This window comes from Protobothrops mucrosquamatus, unplaced genomic scaffold (genome assembly GCF_001527695.2).
Source record: "Protobothrops mucrosquamatus isolate PMUCROS unplaced genomic scaffold, P.Mucros_1.0 scaffold5198, whole genome shotgun sequence".
Taxonomy (NCBI): Eukaryota; Metazoa; Chordata; class Lepidosauria; order Squamata; family Viperidae; genus Protobothrops; species Protobothrops mucrosquamatus.
Window position 1 is genome coordinate 21,821 of NW_015391066.1, and position 16,139 is coordinate 37,959.

The window sequence follows — 16,139 nt, forward strand, 5'->3', positions numbered from 1 at the left end:
TGCGTGGAGGAGCTCTTGCTTCGAAGTAGATTGCTTGCCACGAGGTTGCCCTTGTCGTGCAGTCTTACTGGGATCCCACCTTCGTCGCCAGTGTTAGATCGCGCAGGCAGTAAGACACGAGTCGAGTGACAGTCAGCTCTTGGTTTATTGGCAAGGCATAAAGTAAATCCGGACTGGCTCTCTGGGCCAGGGGAGCCCTTTTTATGGGATTCCCCTGGCTTGTAATCACACAATTCCATTGGCTGGCAAGACCCTGTTGCTAGTTAGCCAACCAGCAACGGGCATGAAACTGTATGCAGATGGAGAAGGGCAATCACCCTTAATGGGCGATCAATGGAGAAGGGCAATCACCCTTAATGGGTGATCAGGATATGCATAGGGGATTAAGGGGGGGGGAATACAAAGAACACAACAAAAACAATAATTCGTAATCAGTAAATTTCACAATCTGTTGGAACTTTATTCACATTCAGTACTACTATTATGTAAGTCTCATAGCATGACCCAAAGATATTTTTTCAAGAGGCAACTGGACTTTTTTTTTCTGAAGAAGCTTCTTGGATGAGAAGTGAAATGTCCTCAAGGAAAAACTAAGAAAGTCCAGTTGCCTCCTGAAAAAGCACCCTTGGGACAAATATGACCTGGATGACTGAGAATCTCAATAGACATTCTCATAGCATGAGATAAGCTTAATTATATAAGAATGCTGCAATATATTTGTTTATGTTAGATGTCCTGATGCTAGTATATAATTTCAGAATTCTCAATATTCTTATAATCATAATGTTTTGGTATCGTCATGATTGGTTATCAATATGGAACAAGATATTATCAGTGTGAAAGTTTGCTTTTTCCTCCCACTTTCAAATAAAACTGAACATTTTTATTCTAGACAAAAATCTATAGTAAGATCATGAGACTATCAACCTCCAACATGTCCATGGGGGAAATGACCTCAGCTCAGATCTGTAATCTGGTTGCAATAGACACAAACCAGCTAATGTGGTTTTTCTTCCTGTGTCCTAATCTCTGGGCTATGCCTGTACAGGTAAGAAAGTGAATGGATTATTAATTAAAGTTAACCCATGGGAACAGAGGTCAATGTAAAATGTTTGCCTACTACTCTCCCATGGGATCATGAGATCTAACTTATTTGAATCTTCATAGCTTTTCTCTCTAATTTGTAGTTATTCTGAGGTGGAGTATGCTTTCCTTTTTGTAGGACAGTCTATATCTTCTCCAAAAATAACAATTGACGACATGTCTAGAATTCTCCCATCCTCCTAAATGCCTGTACCATCCAGTTTTAGAATTGTATTCATTACACAAATCAATGTCCCTTCTCTTTCCATCATTGCAGATTATTGTTGGAATTGTTCTGCTCTATTATCTGCTTGGAATCAGTGCCTTAATAGGAGCAGCTGTAATCATAGTGCTGGCCCCTGTCCAATACTTTGTAGCCACGAAACTTTCACAAGCTCAAAGAAGTACACTGGTAAATTCTGTCAAGATTATTATATCTACCCAATTTCTCAATTTCAGACTATAAATTTATAATCTCATATCTATGACAGTGTCCTTGGTATACTTTGACATATATGCATTCTAAATATTTAGTCAACAATGTGTTCTGTTAAGTATAGTGAGACAAATTTACCAATAAGGGTGGAGGATTGTATTTTTAATAGTATTTAATCTGCTTATAGTTTCAAAATAACTACCCACCAAATTGAAAAAAGAGAGGAATGGCATAGTTTTGTTTTTCATTTTTCTGAAACAAAAACCTGGTACTGTTAAAGAAATAAATCTCTGTATTCCACACAAAACTTAACCAATAGAAAGCTGTGCAGATTTGCCATATAAGCAGCTTAGTGACAATTGGTCTTGGATATATAATGCCCAGCTTCCAACTCTTTTTGGAACTGCTTTTAAAGAGTACTGTATTTGAGAATTTCAGTTGATCCCAAATGCAGTAGAATACTTTCTCTTGGGCTCCCAGTGTTAGGAGCACATTGCCCCCAGATTTGGCATTAATTACTGCTTAGTTTCCGTGTAAGGTGTGGGCAATGACATATAAAGCCCATTATACATTGGCATTACACTCCCTTCAGAACTGCCTACTGCTGTCAATATCAGCCTGACCAGTTAGATCCACCAGAGAGAAACTGCTGCAAATCCTTTACTTTCAGGAAATGCAGGCACTGTTGCTTCTGCATAGCAGTACTGATCAAACTGGCTCCCTTTTTGTTGGTATTTTAGAAGTTCTTAAAGACTGAATTGTTTTGGAGAACTTTCCCCAGATGCAAACATTGCCATCTTTATTTTATTTATTGTATTTCTAATTTATGTCGAATGGTTTTATTCTTACTGTTTTTGTTGTTTTTACTCCTACTGTGGGTATTTTAATCTGGATTATTATGTGTAACCATCAAGAATCTCTTTTGATCACAGTGGCATAGAAATATCATAAATAAATAAGAGGGGGAAAGTATTTAAATAAAAATTGAAGCATAGGGTCTTGTTGCAACCAATTTGCATTACCATGGATTGTTATATATTACTATATCTTATGATCTCGCTATAATCCCAAATTATTTTTTATGCCAATGGTCCAGGAATATTCCAATGAGAGACTGAAGAAAACAAATGAAATGCTTCGAGGCATAAAACTACTCAAACTCTATGCCTGGGAACACATTTTTCACAGTAGCGTGGAAGAAACTCGGCAAAAGGAAATGACAAGTCTTAAGGCTTTCGCTCTTTATACCTCTATATCAAGTAAGTAATTCATTTCTTTTTGTCCCCAATCTCAGTTTAAATGTTTGTATAAATTTAAATAGGTTTTCAGTTAGGTTATTGCATATTTAAAGGATCGCGTTCCATACCAAGAAAACTCCCAAGACATTAAAAAAAAATCCTGCACTATAGTCTTTAGAAAATTGGTTTTCAAAGGCAAGACCAATTGTGTATTTTTTTTTTAAAAAATGTAAATGAAAACAGCCAATAGAATGAATTTCTCCTGCTCGTTCATCATCAAATCATTTGTTTCCTTCCACCTGGAATTCTCCATGAATCCTCAAAAATTAAGTGAATTTTCTTGAAGGTAAAAGGGGGTGAGAGAATAGATCCCATCACACAAGCATTATTTCTTCAATTTTAGGGGGAGGGGGGGAATTCCATAGCCTTTTGAGTTCTACTTGAGTTTATCTTTTCAGTGTTAGAAATATATTTGTGCTACACCTTAATATTGAGATAAATGTCAATTTTTCAATATTTTTAAAAATTGACAAAATGTGCACATCTTCTCAATGGTCATGACAATTTAAAATCCTTTTCAAGCAGTCAGATCATTATTAGTTAATGTGCTTGCATGAAGTAAAATCAAAGCAGTAATCTATATCTTCAATAAATAGTTGGTTCACAGATCATTACTCTTTTCAGATTGATTGGTTTACATGAAAATCATGGTTTAAAACTTCAATTTACACAGCATTCTTAATCCAAGTAAAACAAACCCCAATATGGTGTAACATCTTCTTACGCGTGGTCAAAACAGAATAATCTAATGTACAATTGTAGATATATGGACGTTCTTTTGCATAACAGGCGAATGACTATCCTAAGATAAGGATAAAGTGACTATAGTTACCAGTCCTGTGTCATGAAATCACTGATTTCCCTTATTTTCCCATTGAGAATATTTCTAGCTTTTAGGCCAATAGCATGTTTAATCAATTTTACATCTGAATTGGGACTGTAATTGCAGAAAGCTGTTTTATACCAATAGTAGAGAATATATGCAGCTCAGGATCGAATGGTTGTGTTCTTGGTGTTCTCTTATATTTTATTACAAGGCTAGGTAACAATTGGTGTCTGGGAGAACAGAGTTTGCTCGCTGTTTGTATACAGTAGCTTGTCCAGCCTGTGTTGTTTGGGGTATGGTTCTTTGATGGTTTCTTGATCAGGATGTTATTTTCTTCCTTGACTGTTTATCTGATGCTGTTTTCTGTTTATTTGAATGTTGGTTGCTGGGCTAGGAGTGCTCTGGGCTGTTTGTATCCTTTATTAACTTTTGGTTATATATTTTGGTTGTATCAATTTTATATCATTTCAGAATTTGATACACACATGGTTTTCCCCATCTTTAAAGATTATAAACAGACAACTGTGTGATGTTATAAAAGATTTACAGTAGTTTTGCATTTTTTAACCACTTAATTTAATGAAGCCAAGACTGAAATAATTTTAGGTTTTTGACAAATGTGAAACATTTAATAATGCATAAAGAAGTAATTGACTTGCAATTCCCGATGATCCTCAGAGGAGCAATTTAAATGCTAGAAACTGCCTATAACTGAATTTTTCTCCCTGATATAGTAAATAATGTATTATGTATGTCAGACATAAAAAATATAGGTATACAAAGGAGACTTTTCTCCATGAAATTTACTTGCCTATAATTCAGAGCTAATGACTGTTACTGTTTAACAGTTATTTGGTATGAATAGTAAATTGAGTAATAGAAAAGGCAAAAGGAAGTATGTAGAAATGTTGGAGTAAAATTATAATCTTAATCTTGACTAAAGTAATAATTTCATTGTAACTGAAATTTATTATAAAATAACAAATGGCTTGCTCAGGCTTGTGAGAGCCAATTGTTAAATTTTCTGGGAATGCTCTGTTATATAATATCAGACTAATACTGATTTTATATGCTTATTTACCAAGAATTAACTTCCATTTTGTTGAATAGTACCTACTCCTGGATATAAAATTGTGTATGTATATTAGAAGTAAAATAAAACAGTAGTTTTACAACAATATCATGTAACTATACAGTTAATACCAGTGCAGCATTTCAAGTGTAAGCAAGTAAGTAATAAGAAAGATGATTACTGTGACATGTGTAAATAAATGCAGTGGATTGAAATGGTTAAAACTGATTATAAATGAAACATTTGATAGCAAATAGGAATTCTTCACTAATTATCTCCAAAAGGATAAATAGTATGTCACCCAAATCTGTTTTTAAGCAGCTGAGAACAGTAAGCAGGGGCAAGGAAAAAGGCCCTGGGAAAGTTTTCAAATTTGGCTGTACTTAAGGCATTAACTTTACCCTTTAGCACTAAAAAGCTGCTTATGTTTTCCTTAGTTCCTACGAGAGCTTATTTATCATACTAAATATTCATCATGAAAGAGGTCTCTTGAGATGGTGCTGCATTGGCCTATGATAATAGGCAACCAAATGCACAAAACATATGGCATATTGGCAATATTTATTATCATAAGTACTTTAACTCATTTTCTTTTCTCTGGGGAATAAACAATCTTGATATTTTCCTTTAAAAATTAATCTGCTTGAAGAACATTACTTCAGAACATAATTCACCCATTTGGTTTCCTCCAGATGTCTGTGAATTACCATGAATAAATTTTCTTATTTAGAGTAGGGTTTCATAAGAGATCAGTATGGGAAATGAGGGAATAATATCCATGCATCCATCCACCCATCCTTCCATCCATAATCTCTTCTTTCTTTATCTATAATTAAACAGATGGGGAATGCAAAAGTCTCTCCAACCTCTAGATGACAACAAAATAATACATAAGACTCTTTCTGGTGCCATCTTCTAATGATTGCCCTGATTTTTGTAGCTCAGATCTGTACATCTACTTAGTCAGACAAGTCATGATTCTTTTTCTCTAAACTGTGCTAGTTCATTCAGTTTACCTGCCAGCAGATCCATCCTAAGAAATGGCTTTTGGCTAATGAGAGAAATTTGAAGAAAAGGAAGCCCATAAATTGAGATCTTAAGACCACTACACTAAGTCATAAGACATAAAAAAAATACCTAGAAACCAAAAAACGTTATGGCTTAACATGATGTGGAAAGCCAGCCAGAAATTAAATTTGAAAATAGACTGTGATAATGAATTGTTTTAAATGTTAGAATTATAAAGGCAAATAATGTTGTACCAGAAACTCCTAAAATATATTTTAATGTATTAATAGAGATAATGAATTGTTGTTGATTCATAGGATGTGGGACATTTAAATTTCCAGCTCTGAGCTTAATGAAAATAGCAACAGCACTTAGACTTATATACCGCTTCATAGTGAATTACAGCATATTGCCCCCAACAATCTGGGTCCTCATTTTACCAACCTCAGAAGGATAGAAAGCAGAATCAACCTCGAGCACATTAGGATTGAACTCTAGGCTGTGGACAGAATTTGCTTGCAATATTGCATTCTAACCACTGCACCAACAGAATCTTTCCTATTTGCATTTATCTTAGAAAAAAGTTCCCATTGGTAAAAGTTCATGTTTTCTTACAAAAGCTAGTGAGGCACTGGAATATTCTGGCTGAAGTTTCATTGAAGTTATTCTTATTTAATTTTCTAAGAACATTTCTGCAAGATAACTTTTTCCTTTTTTAAACTCCAGAAGTACTGTAAATCCCTCGTGGAATATATCAACTTTTTGATGCAATAAAATGATAGCATTTTATCATTTGTTTTATTCAATTGATACCCTTTCAACAAATTTATGACATATTCAAATAATCAATTTATACATTTAATGGTAAATATGAATCTTTAGCATTATTCTGATTTGCAAAATTTATTAACAAATATATGCAAGCATATAAGCAAAGTGCCTGATAAAACTTGCTGCTGAACTGTACTTTGAATTGGCACTAGAAGCTAATGGGAAGCCAGACCACAAATTATAGATATAATTATCTGTATTATATACTGTAAAATTCCAGAAAGCACCTTCTGCAAATAAAAAAAATGCTTTTCACATTTCACCATTTCCCAGTGAAAGGCTGCTGAATGTATACAATATGGTAAGTCTACTATGTGCTAGCATAATCACAGTATCTAGCCATTGTAGTCTTTAAATCACCTATAATGGCTTAGTGTTAACTTTTATAGTATTCTCAACAAATAATGCTTAAAGCTTAGTATGATGCCTGAACTTAACTAATGACATTTTTACGTAGTTACCTAACTGTAAAACGTAATCTACAAGCCACAGTGGTTGAATTGGTGCAACCTATTAAGTCTCAGAGAGAGAGAAAAGAGAGACAGAGAGCTCCAAATATTAATTAAGGAACAGTGTTTTATGACTTTCCATGTATAAAGCTAGCCAATGCAGTTTATTGGAAAAAAAACATTGCTAAGCAAACCATAGTTTAGCAGAACATGTGAAGTCTGTCAAAGAATCTTGTACTTTTTACAAAATTACAAATATTGGTGCCCATCACTACAGCATACAAAGTAAAGCTGCCTGAAATAATACATTAATCCATGTAGTTCTGTGTTGCTGATACTGGAAGCATCATACCAGAAGTCAGGGGAGAAAGCACTCCTTATAGATGCCAAGAAATGAATTCTTTGTCTTTCTTCCAAATATAGGTTTAATTAAGCCCAGAAAGCTTATCTATAGCTTATTTTATTAGATTTTTAAATATTTGAAATATTTCCTGTTTAATTGCTGCAATAAGATTGTAGTGTGAAGCAGGAAACTGAATGGAATATAAGAAGAGTATCCTTCTTCTGACATAAAATGAACAATTTGTCAGTTATCACTTGGTCAAATTAGAAAGAAATGTTGGCAACATAAGTAATAGAATGGATAATTTATATTTTAATGACCAGCTGCAAAGAAGACCCAGAACAATAGGGAACCCATTTCTATACCCAGCCATCTGTGATTAATAATCCCTACAGTCTCCTATAATTGCTTAGACACAGAGAAGAAATCAGTACTATACACCTAATCTACCCAGAAAGTTCCTGGAAATTGCTAGTCATTATTTTATTGCTATCATTCATGGTACAGAAGCACTACCAGAACTGTGATGGAATGTAGTCTGGATTCCCAAGAGGGAATGCATTCCAAAGGAGTAAGAGACAACTTAGTTCAGATGAAGGTGAAAATGGCTTCTCCATAGAAGTTTTCAGACTATATGCTTTATGGGGGTGGTAGTCTGCTTTAGTTTGGCAAGATTTTGTCTGTAGGTGAGGATCAATAAAGAAATCTGCTTCGAAAAATCACAATGTGTCTTTCTTTGTTTTTGAAGCCTGATAAGAACAATATCAATGTATTGTAGCTACACTACCTGATTAATAAAACAAGCAATCTAAAAGAAAAAGGTATTGTTGGAGTTGCAGATGCATACGCTGTTAAGCTAAACATCATTTATATTGGGTGGAATGTCTGTAATTATTGGCATTTGTTTCTTATACTGCACTTTATTATAGCAGTTATTACTATTCTAAAGTAAATGAAATGCATGAGAATGAAAGAGATTTAGGTACAGAAGTGTGTAAATATAATAAGAAGAAACATTTTCCCCACAGTTTTCATGAATGCAGCAATACCAATTGCAGCTGTTCTTATAGTAAGTATAAATATTTATATTAAAATGTAATTTTATTTTTTTAAAAAATAGAGAAAGATACATCTTTTTAGTAATGAATTTGTTGATTCTGCTTTTGCTGATTTTAAATTACTATAAGGCGATCTGGATCCATAAAGTTCATTCATGCTATAGAAAGGAAGGAAGACACCAAATTTCAGCAATTGCTCTTCCCAATAGCTACTAGAAAAAAAGCTTTGTAGAGAGCTAAGAAACACAGGAACAACATGAAAGTTGATACTAAGAACTGCAGGGAAACATGAAATATAAATAAAAAAAAGGTCAGTGTAAATCACTGGCCTTTCCCATTGCAGATGCACCTCAGGATTTCAAGTCGATGCTGAATTGAAACTCAGCATCATCCAGAAACAGAGTACTGGTTTGGGGCTAGGATGGATTATATTCTTGATGCGTTAGCTGACAGAGTGAGGAATGGATAAAAAAAAAGAGTAGCAGCTACTTTATATTATTTCAAAAGTTATAGAAAATCATCTCGTACAGTAAGTCTGGTTTTGTTATTCTTGAATCCTTTGACAGTAACTGATTCTGTCTGCAACATACATGACAGAATTCAGCCCATTCCCATTACCATCTTCCTTTGGGTAGAAATATCATTTAGAACCAGTCCAGTAATAAGATACAGTTAATTGACTGGGAAACTCGGGCACTTTTCAAGTCACAACTCATGGACTTAATTCACATCCAGAGAAGCTTCTTTGATTTCTTTAATTTATCTGCAAAAGGTTCTGGTCAACTAATATCAAGAAACACCATCAACACTGCTGATCTTTTGGATTTTTGAAGTTCAATAAAAATCTGACTGAAAATATGTCTTTAATATGTAAATGGTCTGAAGTAATGCGTTTTGTTTTTGTTTTTCTAATAAGACGTTTGTTGTCCATGCCCATCTCTTTGTCAATGCTGACTTTTCTCCTTCGGTGGCCTTTGCATCGCTCTCTCTCTTCCACATCCTTGTGACACCCCTGTTCCTACTCTCCAGTGTCGTTAGATCCACTGTTAAAGCTCTTGTAAGGTAAGACACTTTAAGACACTTGGTTTAAAATATTCACCTCCATTGCTGCAGGAATTAAAATTTGGTTTAGATTTATTTAGGATATCACTTTCGTGGGTTTTCCACCCTACCAAAGATCCTTCATTGTTAGGAATTCATGGGGAAATTCCCTACATTATATTATCAGTTTCTCTACAGCTTCTATTGCCAATATTCACTGTAGTATGCCTTGTAATTTTTGTGGTAAATGTATATTGGGATGTGAGAATCAGTTTGATGTTGTTGTTAAGACATCAGTTAGAGACTGGGAAACCATGAGTACTAGTTCCACCTTAGGCACAAAGCTAGCTGGTCACTCCCTCTTGGCCCTAGGAAGCAGACAAGAGTGAACTATTTCTGAAAAACCTTGTCAAAAAACCTGCAAAGACTTGTTATCAATCTCTGAGAATCAGTCACGATCGAACAGAATATATAGATGTAGAGATAGAGGTAGAGGTAGAGATATAGAACATTTGTTAATTCTTTAGGGGGAGAAATAACATTGATTCTGCTGAAATATAAGGAAATATATCTTCTCAATCTTGCTAGTAGTATTAAACCTGGTGTCATGTGAGAATTAAATCTAAGCGTAATTGCTGATGGGATTTATGATTAATCATATATTTGGGTGCTATGGAACTGTATCATCCTGTGAATATGATGATGGACTAAAAAACTATGTATGGACTGAAGGAGTACAGAACTGTATACAAAACACAATAGGTTCATCCAACCCTAAAAGGGACACTACCAATATGCAATGTTTGCTGAGTAAGGAATATAATGTTCCAAAGAACAGTGGAATGGTCCATATCATTCTGTATTGTACCAAACCATACCATGTCATTTCCAGACCACATCATTTCAGGAAATGTTTAGCAGTTGTAGGAAGTGAGTACTCCATAATGAAAGGAATTCAAGGTTGCACTTGGAGTAGTGTAACCCTGAAAAAGACTTACACAATCAAAATGGAATCCTTATCTGTCCAAAAGCTGAACATCAAAGTGGGATCAAGGGTTGCAGTTTGCTAAAATAATGAACACTGCTGTTGTATGCAGCACAGATATGATTTGTTTAGCTTGCTACCATTCTTCTTTTTTCATAGTGTCCAAAAGTTAAGTGAATTTCTCTCGAGTGAAGAAATTGCAGACGAGTATGATAAATGTCCTGAGCCAAGAAACCCAGACAACCACAGCAAATATCAGGTTCTTGTAAGTGTCATTTTAATTTGATTGTGAAACTGGCAACATCTCATTCTTAAATCCTTGCTTGTTCAGTAATGCCAATAACTGTCACTTTCCTTGTAATTAATAGCTACAGTAGTAAAATTTAACATCTACTTATTGTAGATTATATTGTGATTGCTCTTTGTTTAAAGCCAGCAGTGGATGATGAGACAGTTTGCTGTAGGAACTGTCAGCTACTTTGTGAAACAATTGGAGGGGGTGGGGAGGATCCAATCCTTATCAGAATGGTTGGGATGCATCTCAGTCAACAGTACTATATAACGGTATGCAGTTTGCTGATTTGTCAGAATCTCCTGGAACAGGATTAAATACCCAACAGCAGTAAGAGATCCAAGATAATCAACAACTGCACACTTACAAAATGATTTCATGCATCATGCTGCATCATTGTCTATATTAAGTGGTGGGTTTTAGAAGCCAAAGTGTCTTGTTTCAGATATTCTGCTAAGTCATGAACCATGGTTTGCACCCAGAAAAACTTGAGATGATATTTTGCACTATGCCACCATAAAGAAAACTTCATTATGGCTTACTACAGTATGTAAACCCAGCCAAAACCGACAAAGTCCATGCACCTCTGCCTTTACTGAACCCAAATATTCGTGATAGAAACCACCTTTTACTCTCTGAGGGGAGGAGTGCATCTACTAGGAAACTAACTCATTGTCCATTGCTGACATCTGCATTCATGTTCCCACTCACCATGTTTCTGTCTTCCTGGTCTTGCACAGACCCTCAAAGTTGTTAACCGTAAGAGGCCTGCCAGAGAGGACTGGAACAATTACAGCTCTCGTATAAGAAGATCTGTTAGCAGCACAGAAGCAGATGATTTTTGTGTAAAGGTGATAATAAGGTCACTCTTTCTAATTATGTTGTTTCTAATAAGTATAAAAGTTCTAGTACTATAGTTCCAAGCTGAGAATACAAATCCATATTTATCTCCTGCAGTAGCGGACCACCAAGATTTTTCTCACTAACACAGAATATAGACAACAATTTTGTCAATACGATTATCAGATTGGAAAATAGGCCTCTTGAAGGAGCATGGATTAATTGATAGGAAAGAGAAAATAGTAGTTTCCGCATAGTTTTGTTAAGCATAATTTGTTGTTCATGCCGCAATTATCTACATTCAAGTATCACACCACGCCATAAAATAGTGAGGCTCAATATGATAAGCCAAAATCAAACAAATCACACTATAGTTTAGCATAATGTGTGAATCTAGTCATTTACTTTTTCCACTCCTTCCACTCCTTAGTTTCAGGCTTAAATTATGCTAGGGCATAATTTATGCTAGGGCATCTGTAGCAATCTTCATGTCAACTTTATTAAGAGTGAATAAAAGTGTCTGAGCATATTCAGTATGGATTTCTCCTCACATTAAGTATGTACTGAGAATCTCCATGTAGAGATTCTAGAATAGAAGAAAGACTTCTGTGGAAACAATGGTGTTTCCAGACATATCTCAACCAATTTTAAAAAATAAACACAAGGTTGTTCTCTATCTGGTATGACAACTAGAAGATGGATTATAGGGCTGCATCTCCTCTACCTTTTGTATGAACCTCCACTTACTAACACCTTTGTTCCTTAGTGTGATTTTATTTTTATATGAATAAAATAAATGTGGTTAATTATAGAATTCATTTCTCTATGACACAGGTGTCAAACTCGCCGTGTCATGTGATGTGTTGTGATGTATCGCAGCTTTTTTCGCATTGCTGGAGCTGGGGCGGGCCTGGCCTCTGCATGATGCAACTGGCCCAAGGGGCGGCAGTTTGACACCCTATAATTGTCTATAGAAAGTAGAAATAGAATGTAATTGTTAGATATATAATTATTTTTATTCTGTGCTCAGTATTGAATCAGTCTATACGCATTCTTATGTTTAGCATTGCTCATAGTTATGCTGCATAATTTTATCAACTGTTAAAAATAAACAATGCTTAGTTCAGATGAGTTTATCCCCAAGAGTATACAGAATTGCCTTTCAGACCTAAACACTTTACAAGGAAAAAAAGCTAATATGAGTTAATTTAACCTACTTCCCAGTAAAAAATACTTAGGGACACATTATTGTTATAACATGACCATTTTGTACATGAAGAGAGGAATTGTAAAGTCTGATAGGAAAAATTAAAGGATTTTGGTTGTGTATTACTTATCCCATAGAAGGTCCATGTTTGTTTTTTTCATTTAAAAATCAAGATGCAATGGGCTTAATCCAGAAAGAAGCAGACTGATGAAACAGAGAAGTATTTATTTGATCTACTATGTTGTATCATACATTCTATCTTCTATGATGTTGCAATAGAAATTTAAAATTGCTTCTTTTAATTGAATTGGAAAAGCTTGGGAAGGGATTCATAGACCAGATAAGGATGTTCTGTATGCCATTATCTGTGAACCAGGTTTACAGACACACCACATAGCTGTTGCCTATTATTAATACTTTTTAAAAAAGACATTTTAAAAGGGAAAATATGAGTGATGTTTTCCACCAACATAGATCATTTATGTTCTTGTTGCTGATGCGACCGTAGGTCACGAATGGATTTTTCACATGGACGCCAGAAGGAGTTCCAACTTTATCCAGCATTGATATTCGAATTCCTCAAGGTATTAATACATCTATTACAATGATTAGGATTTGCAAATGTTCATAATCAAACACTATGCAATAATAAATGTCTGAGCACAAAACAGAAACAGGAGCACATCCATATCTACAACACAATATGTATACTGTACTGTGAATAAGGATGATCTTAGCAATGTGCATAAGAAAAAAAATGATCCATTTAATCAGTTGCCTAATTGCTCTGGACTGGCATGAATGTAAGTCAACATTTCAAGAATAATATAATTTTTTTCTATTATTGCAGGTCAGTTAACAATGATTGTGGGACAGGTAGGCTGTGGTAAATCATCTCTCTTATTAGGAATACTTGGAGAGATGCAGAAGACATCTGGGAATGTGATCTGGAACAGGTAATTTTGTTTATCCTTTTAGTTGCTGTGTAGCTTTTTATTTAAGGTACAGGCCTATCATGTCTTTAATGTATCTGAATTATATTACTATAACAGGGAATCCTGAAATGTATTGATACTGCATATAATTGCTAAATACCTTCGTGTTCCTCATTTAATTAATCCACATGAGCAGATACTATAGATTCAACGTGTGTCTGTGTGTGTCACAACCAACTACATGTTCATGTGGGTCACAACCAGCTAGACATTTTATGTATCATTGTACTTTTAACTGAGAAGATTGATCATATTGCATTAACTTTGTGTCTAATTGAAAAATAACATTCATTTGTCTTCAAACTGCAAAATATATAAAGTTGCTTCAGTGTGTCATACAAAATAGGATAGGATCATGCTGTGAAGAAAATATTTTAATATGTTAATAATTTTTGTCTGGTTTTTTTTCTGATATTACAGCAGCATTCCTGATAATGAGACAGGGGAAGATGTCAGGTATGATAATTCATTTGATTCTATGTCATACAACATAAAGAAATGAAAAACATCTAATATGGTCTTTCTTTAAAAAAAAGAATCAAAATATTTTTATTAGAAAAATTATATAGGCTATTTTGATGAGAATGTTTTGATGCTTGGGATGACTAACTATAGTGACTTGAATCTAGAATTATACTGTATATCACAAGTCTATGAGTGTTGATCATATTCATTTACTTTTAAAATTCAATCATTTCTAATTAGTTGCAGAAATGTGTAACAACTACTGAATTACTGTGTGTCTGTTTTGCAGCTCCGACATGGAAACAATGGTTGAAATGGAGCCCAGGTACAGTATTTTAAAACGGTGTTAAAAAAACTTGCAAAAGTTTCTGTCAACAAAGCAGTTTCATTATTCTGTGTCAAAAGAGAGAGAAAGAAAAACCCCTAAATATCCATGCTCTCAAATTTATGCAAATGTCTAGATAACTCCTACCAACTTTGTAAACTGAGAAATTCTGTTTTATAGAGAATCTGTATTTTATCATAATTCTCTGATGTGCAAAAAATCAGAACAGCCCATATACTATATTACTAGAGTAATGCTAGCTGGTGTTTCTATGCTTCTTTGAAAAAATACTTTTTGTCTGCACGGCTAAAGTAAAGTAAAAGCACATTTAACACTGAGTGTCAGTCAGTTTACAACTGACAGGCCAAGATAATGACTCAGAAAAAGATATATATAAGATATATAAAAGATATATAAAAGAAACTGACTGCGTTTAAGATTTAAAAATGAAATGCAAATGAAAACCAAGAGACTGATCTTGATAAAAAATTTTTACTGGATTTACAAAAAAAGGCTTATTAAAGTCTTGAAGAAATATCAGTGATGGAACAAAGTAAAAATGAAGAGAGATTACTCTTATGTCAATATTTGAATACACTAAAGATTAAGATTAAGACTGTTAAAAATAAAAGAAAGAAATATAAGTTGGTTTAATGGATCAAGGCTGTTTCTTCTAGTAATCTTTTCTGGGCTTTCTCGTGACACCTGGACTGAAAAGATGATGTTTCGTGGATTTGTTTATAGATAAGATATGGGATAAAGAGATAAATGTTTGCAATTTTAGAGGGGATCAAAAATCACTAAATTTGTTTATATTTGCTGTGATGAAGATTCAAAGTCACTGCTTTATTTCTTTTCTGTTTATTATATTCTTACTTTTTCTTCTCTTTTTTGTCTTGCACTGTTTACTCCTTCCTATTCTTTTTTTCTTTACATTTAGTTTGTATAAGATTTTACCATTATAATCAAAATTCTTAATAAAAAATTACATATGTAAAGAATATCAAATTGGGAGCTAAGCTGACTTCAAAGTAGCTTCACTACAACCTTGCATACAGTTAAGGCAAACAAATTTACAAAGAGTAATTTAACTGATAATGCACTTAGCAGTTAATGACAGTATTCCTTTTTTATGAACTCCTTTTTTACGACCTGGTAATCCCTTAATTCAGAGTAGAGTCAGGGCGACTTGGTGGAGCTGAGCATTTACTGGCAGGATGCCCTTCCTGACCCACACAGAGTTCATGGCAGGTATTTTTTCCTTGCGCCCTAGGAGAGAAGCATCTGCCATTACCTAGGATTAAACTCTCAACCTTCCAAGTGGGAGACGAGCGTCTTTACCACTAGGCCACGCTCATTCCTTTTTTTTTATGAACAATAGGAAATATTACCGTATTTATTGGCGTATAACACGCACCGGCGTATAACACGCACCTTCATTTTAAGAGGGAAATTTCAAGAAAAAAAAAGCGCCGGCTCGGGAGCGAAAGCAAAAGGGGAGGGGGAGTGGGGCTTCGTTCACACGCGGATCCCCATGCTCGTATTTATTTACCGTATTATGCCCCGGCTGGCTGCGGCGGCGGCA

General features: G+C 34.5%; 1 protein-coding gene across 1 annotated transcript in view; it reads left to right on the top strand.

Moving 5' to 3' along the window:
* The window catches only part of ABCC8 (ATP binding cassette subfamily C member 8), a 51,441-nt gene that overhangs the window by 6,016 nt on the left and 29,286 nt on the right, over nucleotides 1-16,139 (top strand). Inside the window, exons 2-12 of the mRNA XM_029286821.1 lie at nucleotides 893-1,048; nucleotides 1,361-1,495; nucleotides 2,616-2,778; nucleotides 8,375-8,415; nucleotides 9,321-9,466; nucleotides 10,590-10,695; nucleotides 11,463-11,573; nucleotides 13,278-13,353; nucleotides 13,620-13,725; nucleotides 14,185-14,220; nucleotides 14,519-14,554. Coding sequence (XP_029142654.1) covers nucleotides 893-1,048; nucleotides 1,361-1,495; nucleotides 2,616-2,778; nucleotides 8,375-8,415; nucleotides 9,321-9,466; nucleotides 10,590-10,695; nucleotides 11,463-11,573; nucleotides 13,278-13,353; nucleotides 13,620-13,725; nucleotides 14,185-14,220; nucleotides 14,519-14,554 — 1,112 coding nt within the window. The remainder of the gene's footprint in view (nucleotides 1-892; nucleotides 1,049-1,360; nucleotides 1,496-2,615; nucleotides 2,779-8,374; nucleotides 8,416-9,320; nucleotides 9,467-10,589; nucleotides 10,696-11,462; nucleotides 11,574-13,277; nucleotides 13,354-13,619; nucleotides 13,726-14,184; nucleotides 14,221-14,518; nucleotides 14,555-16,139) is intronic.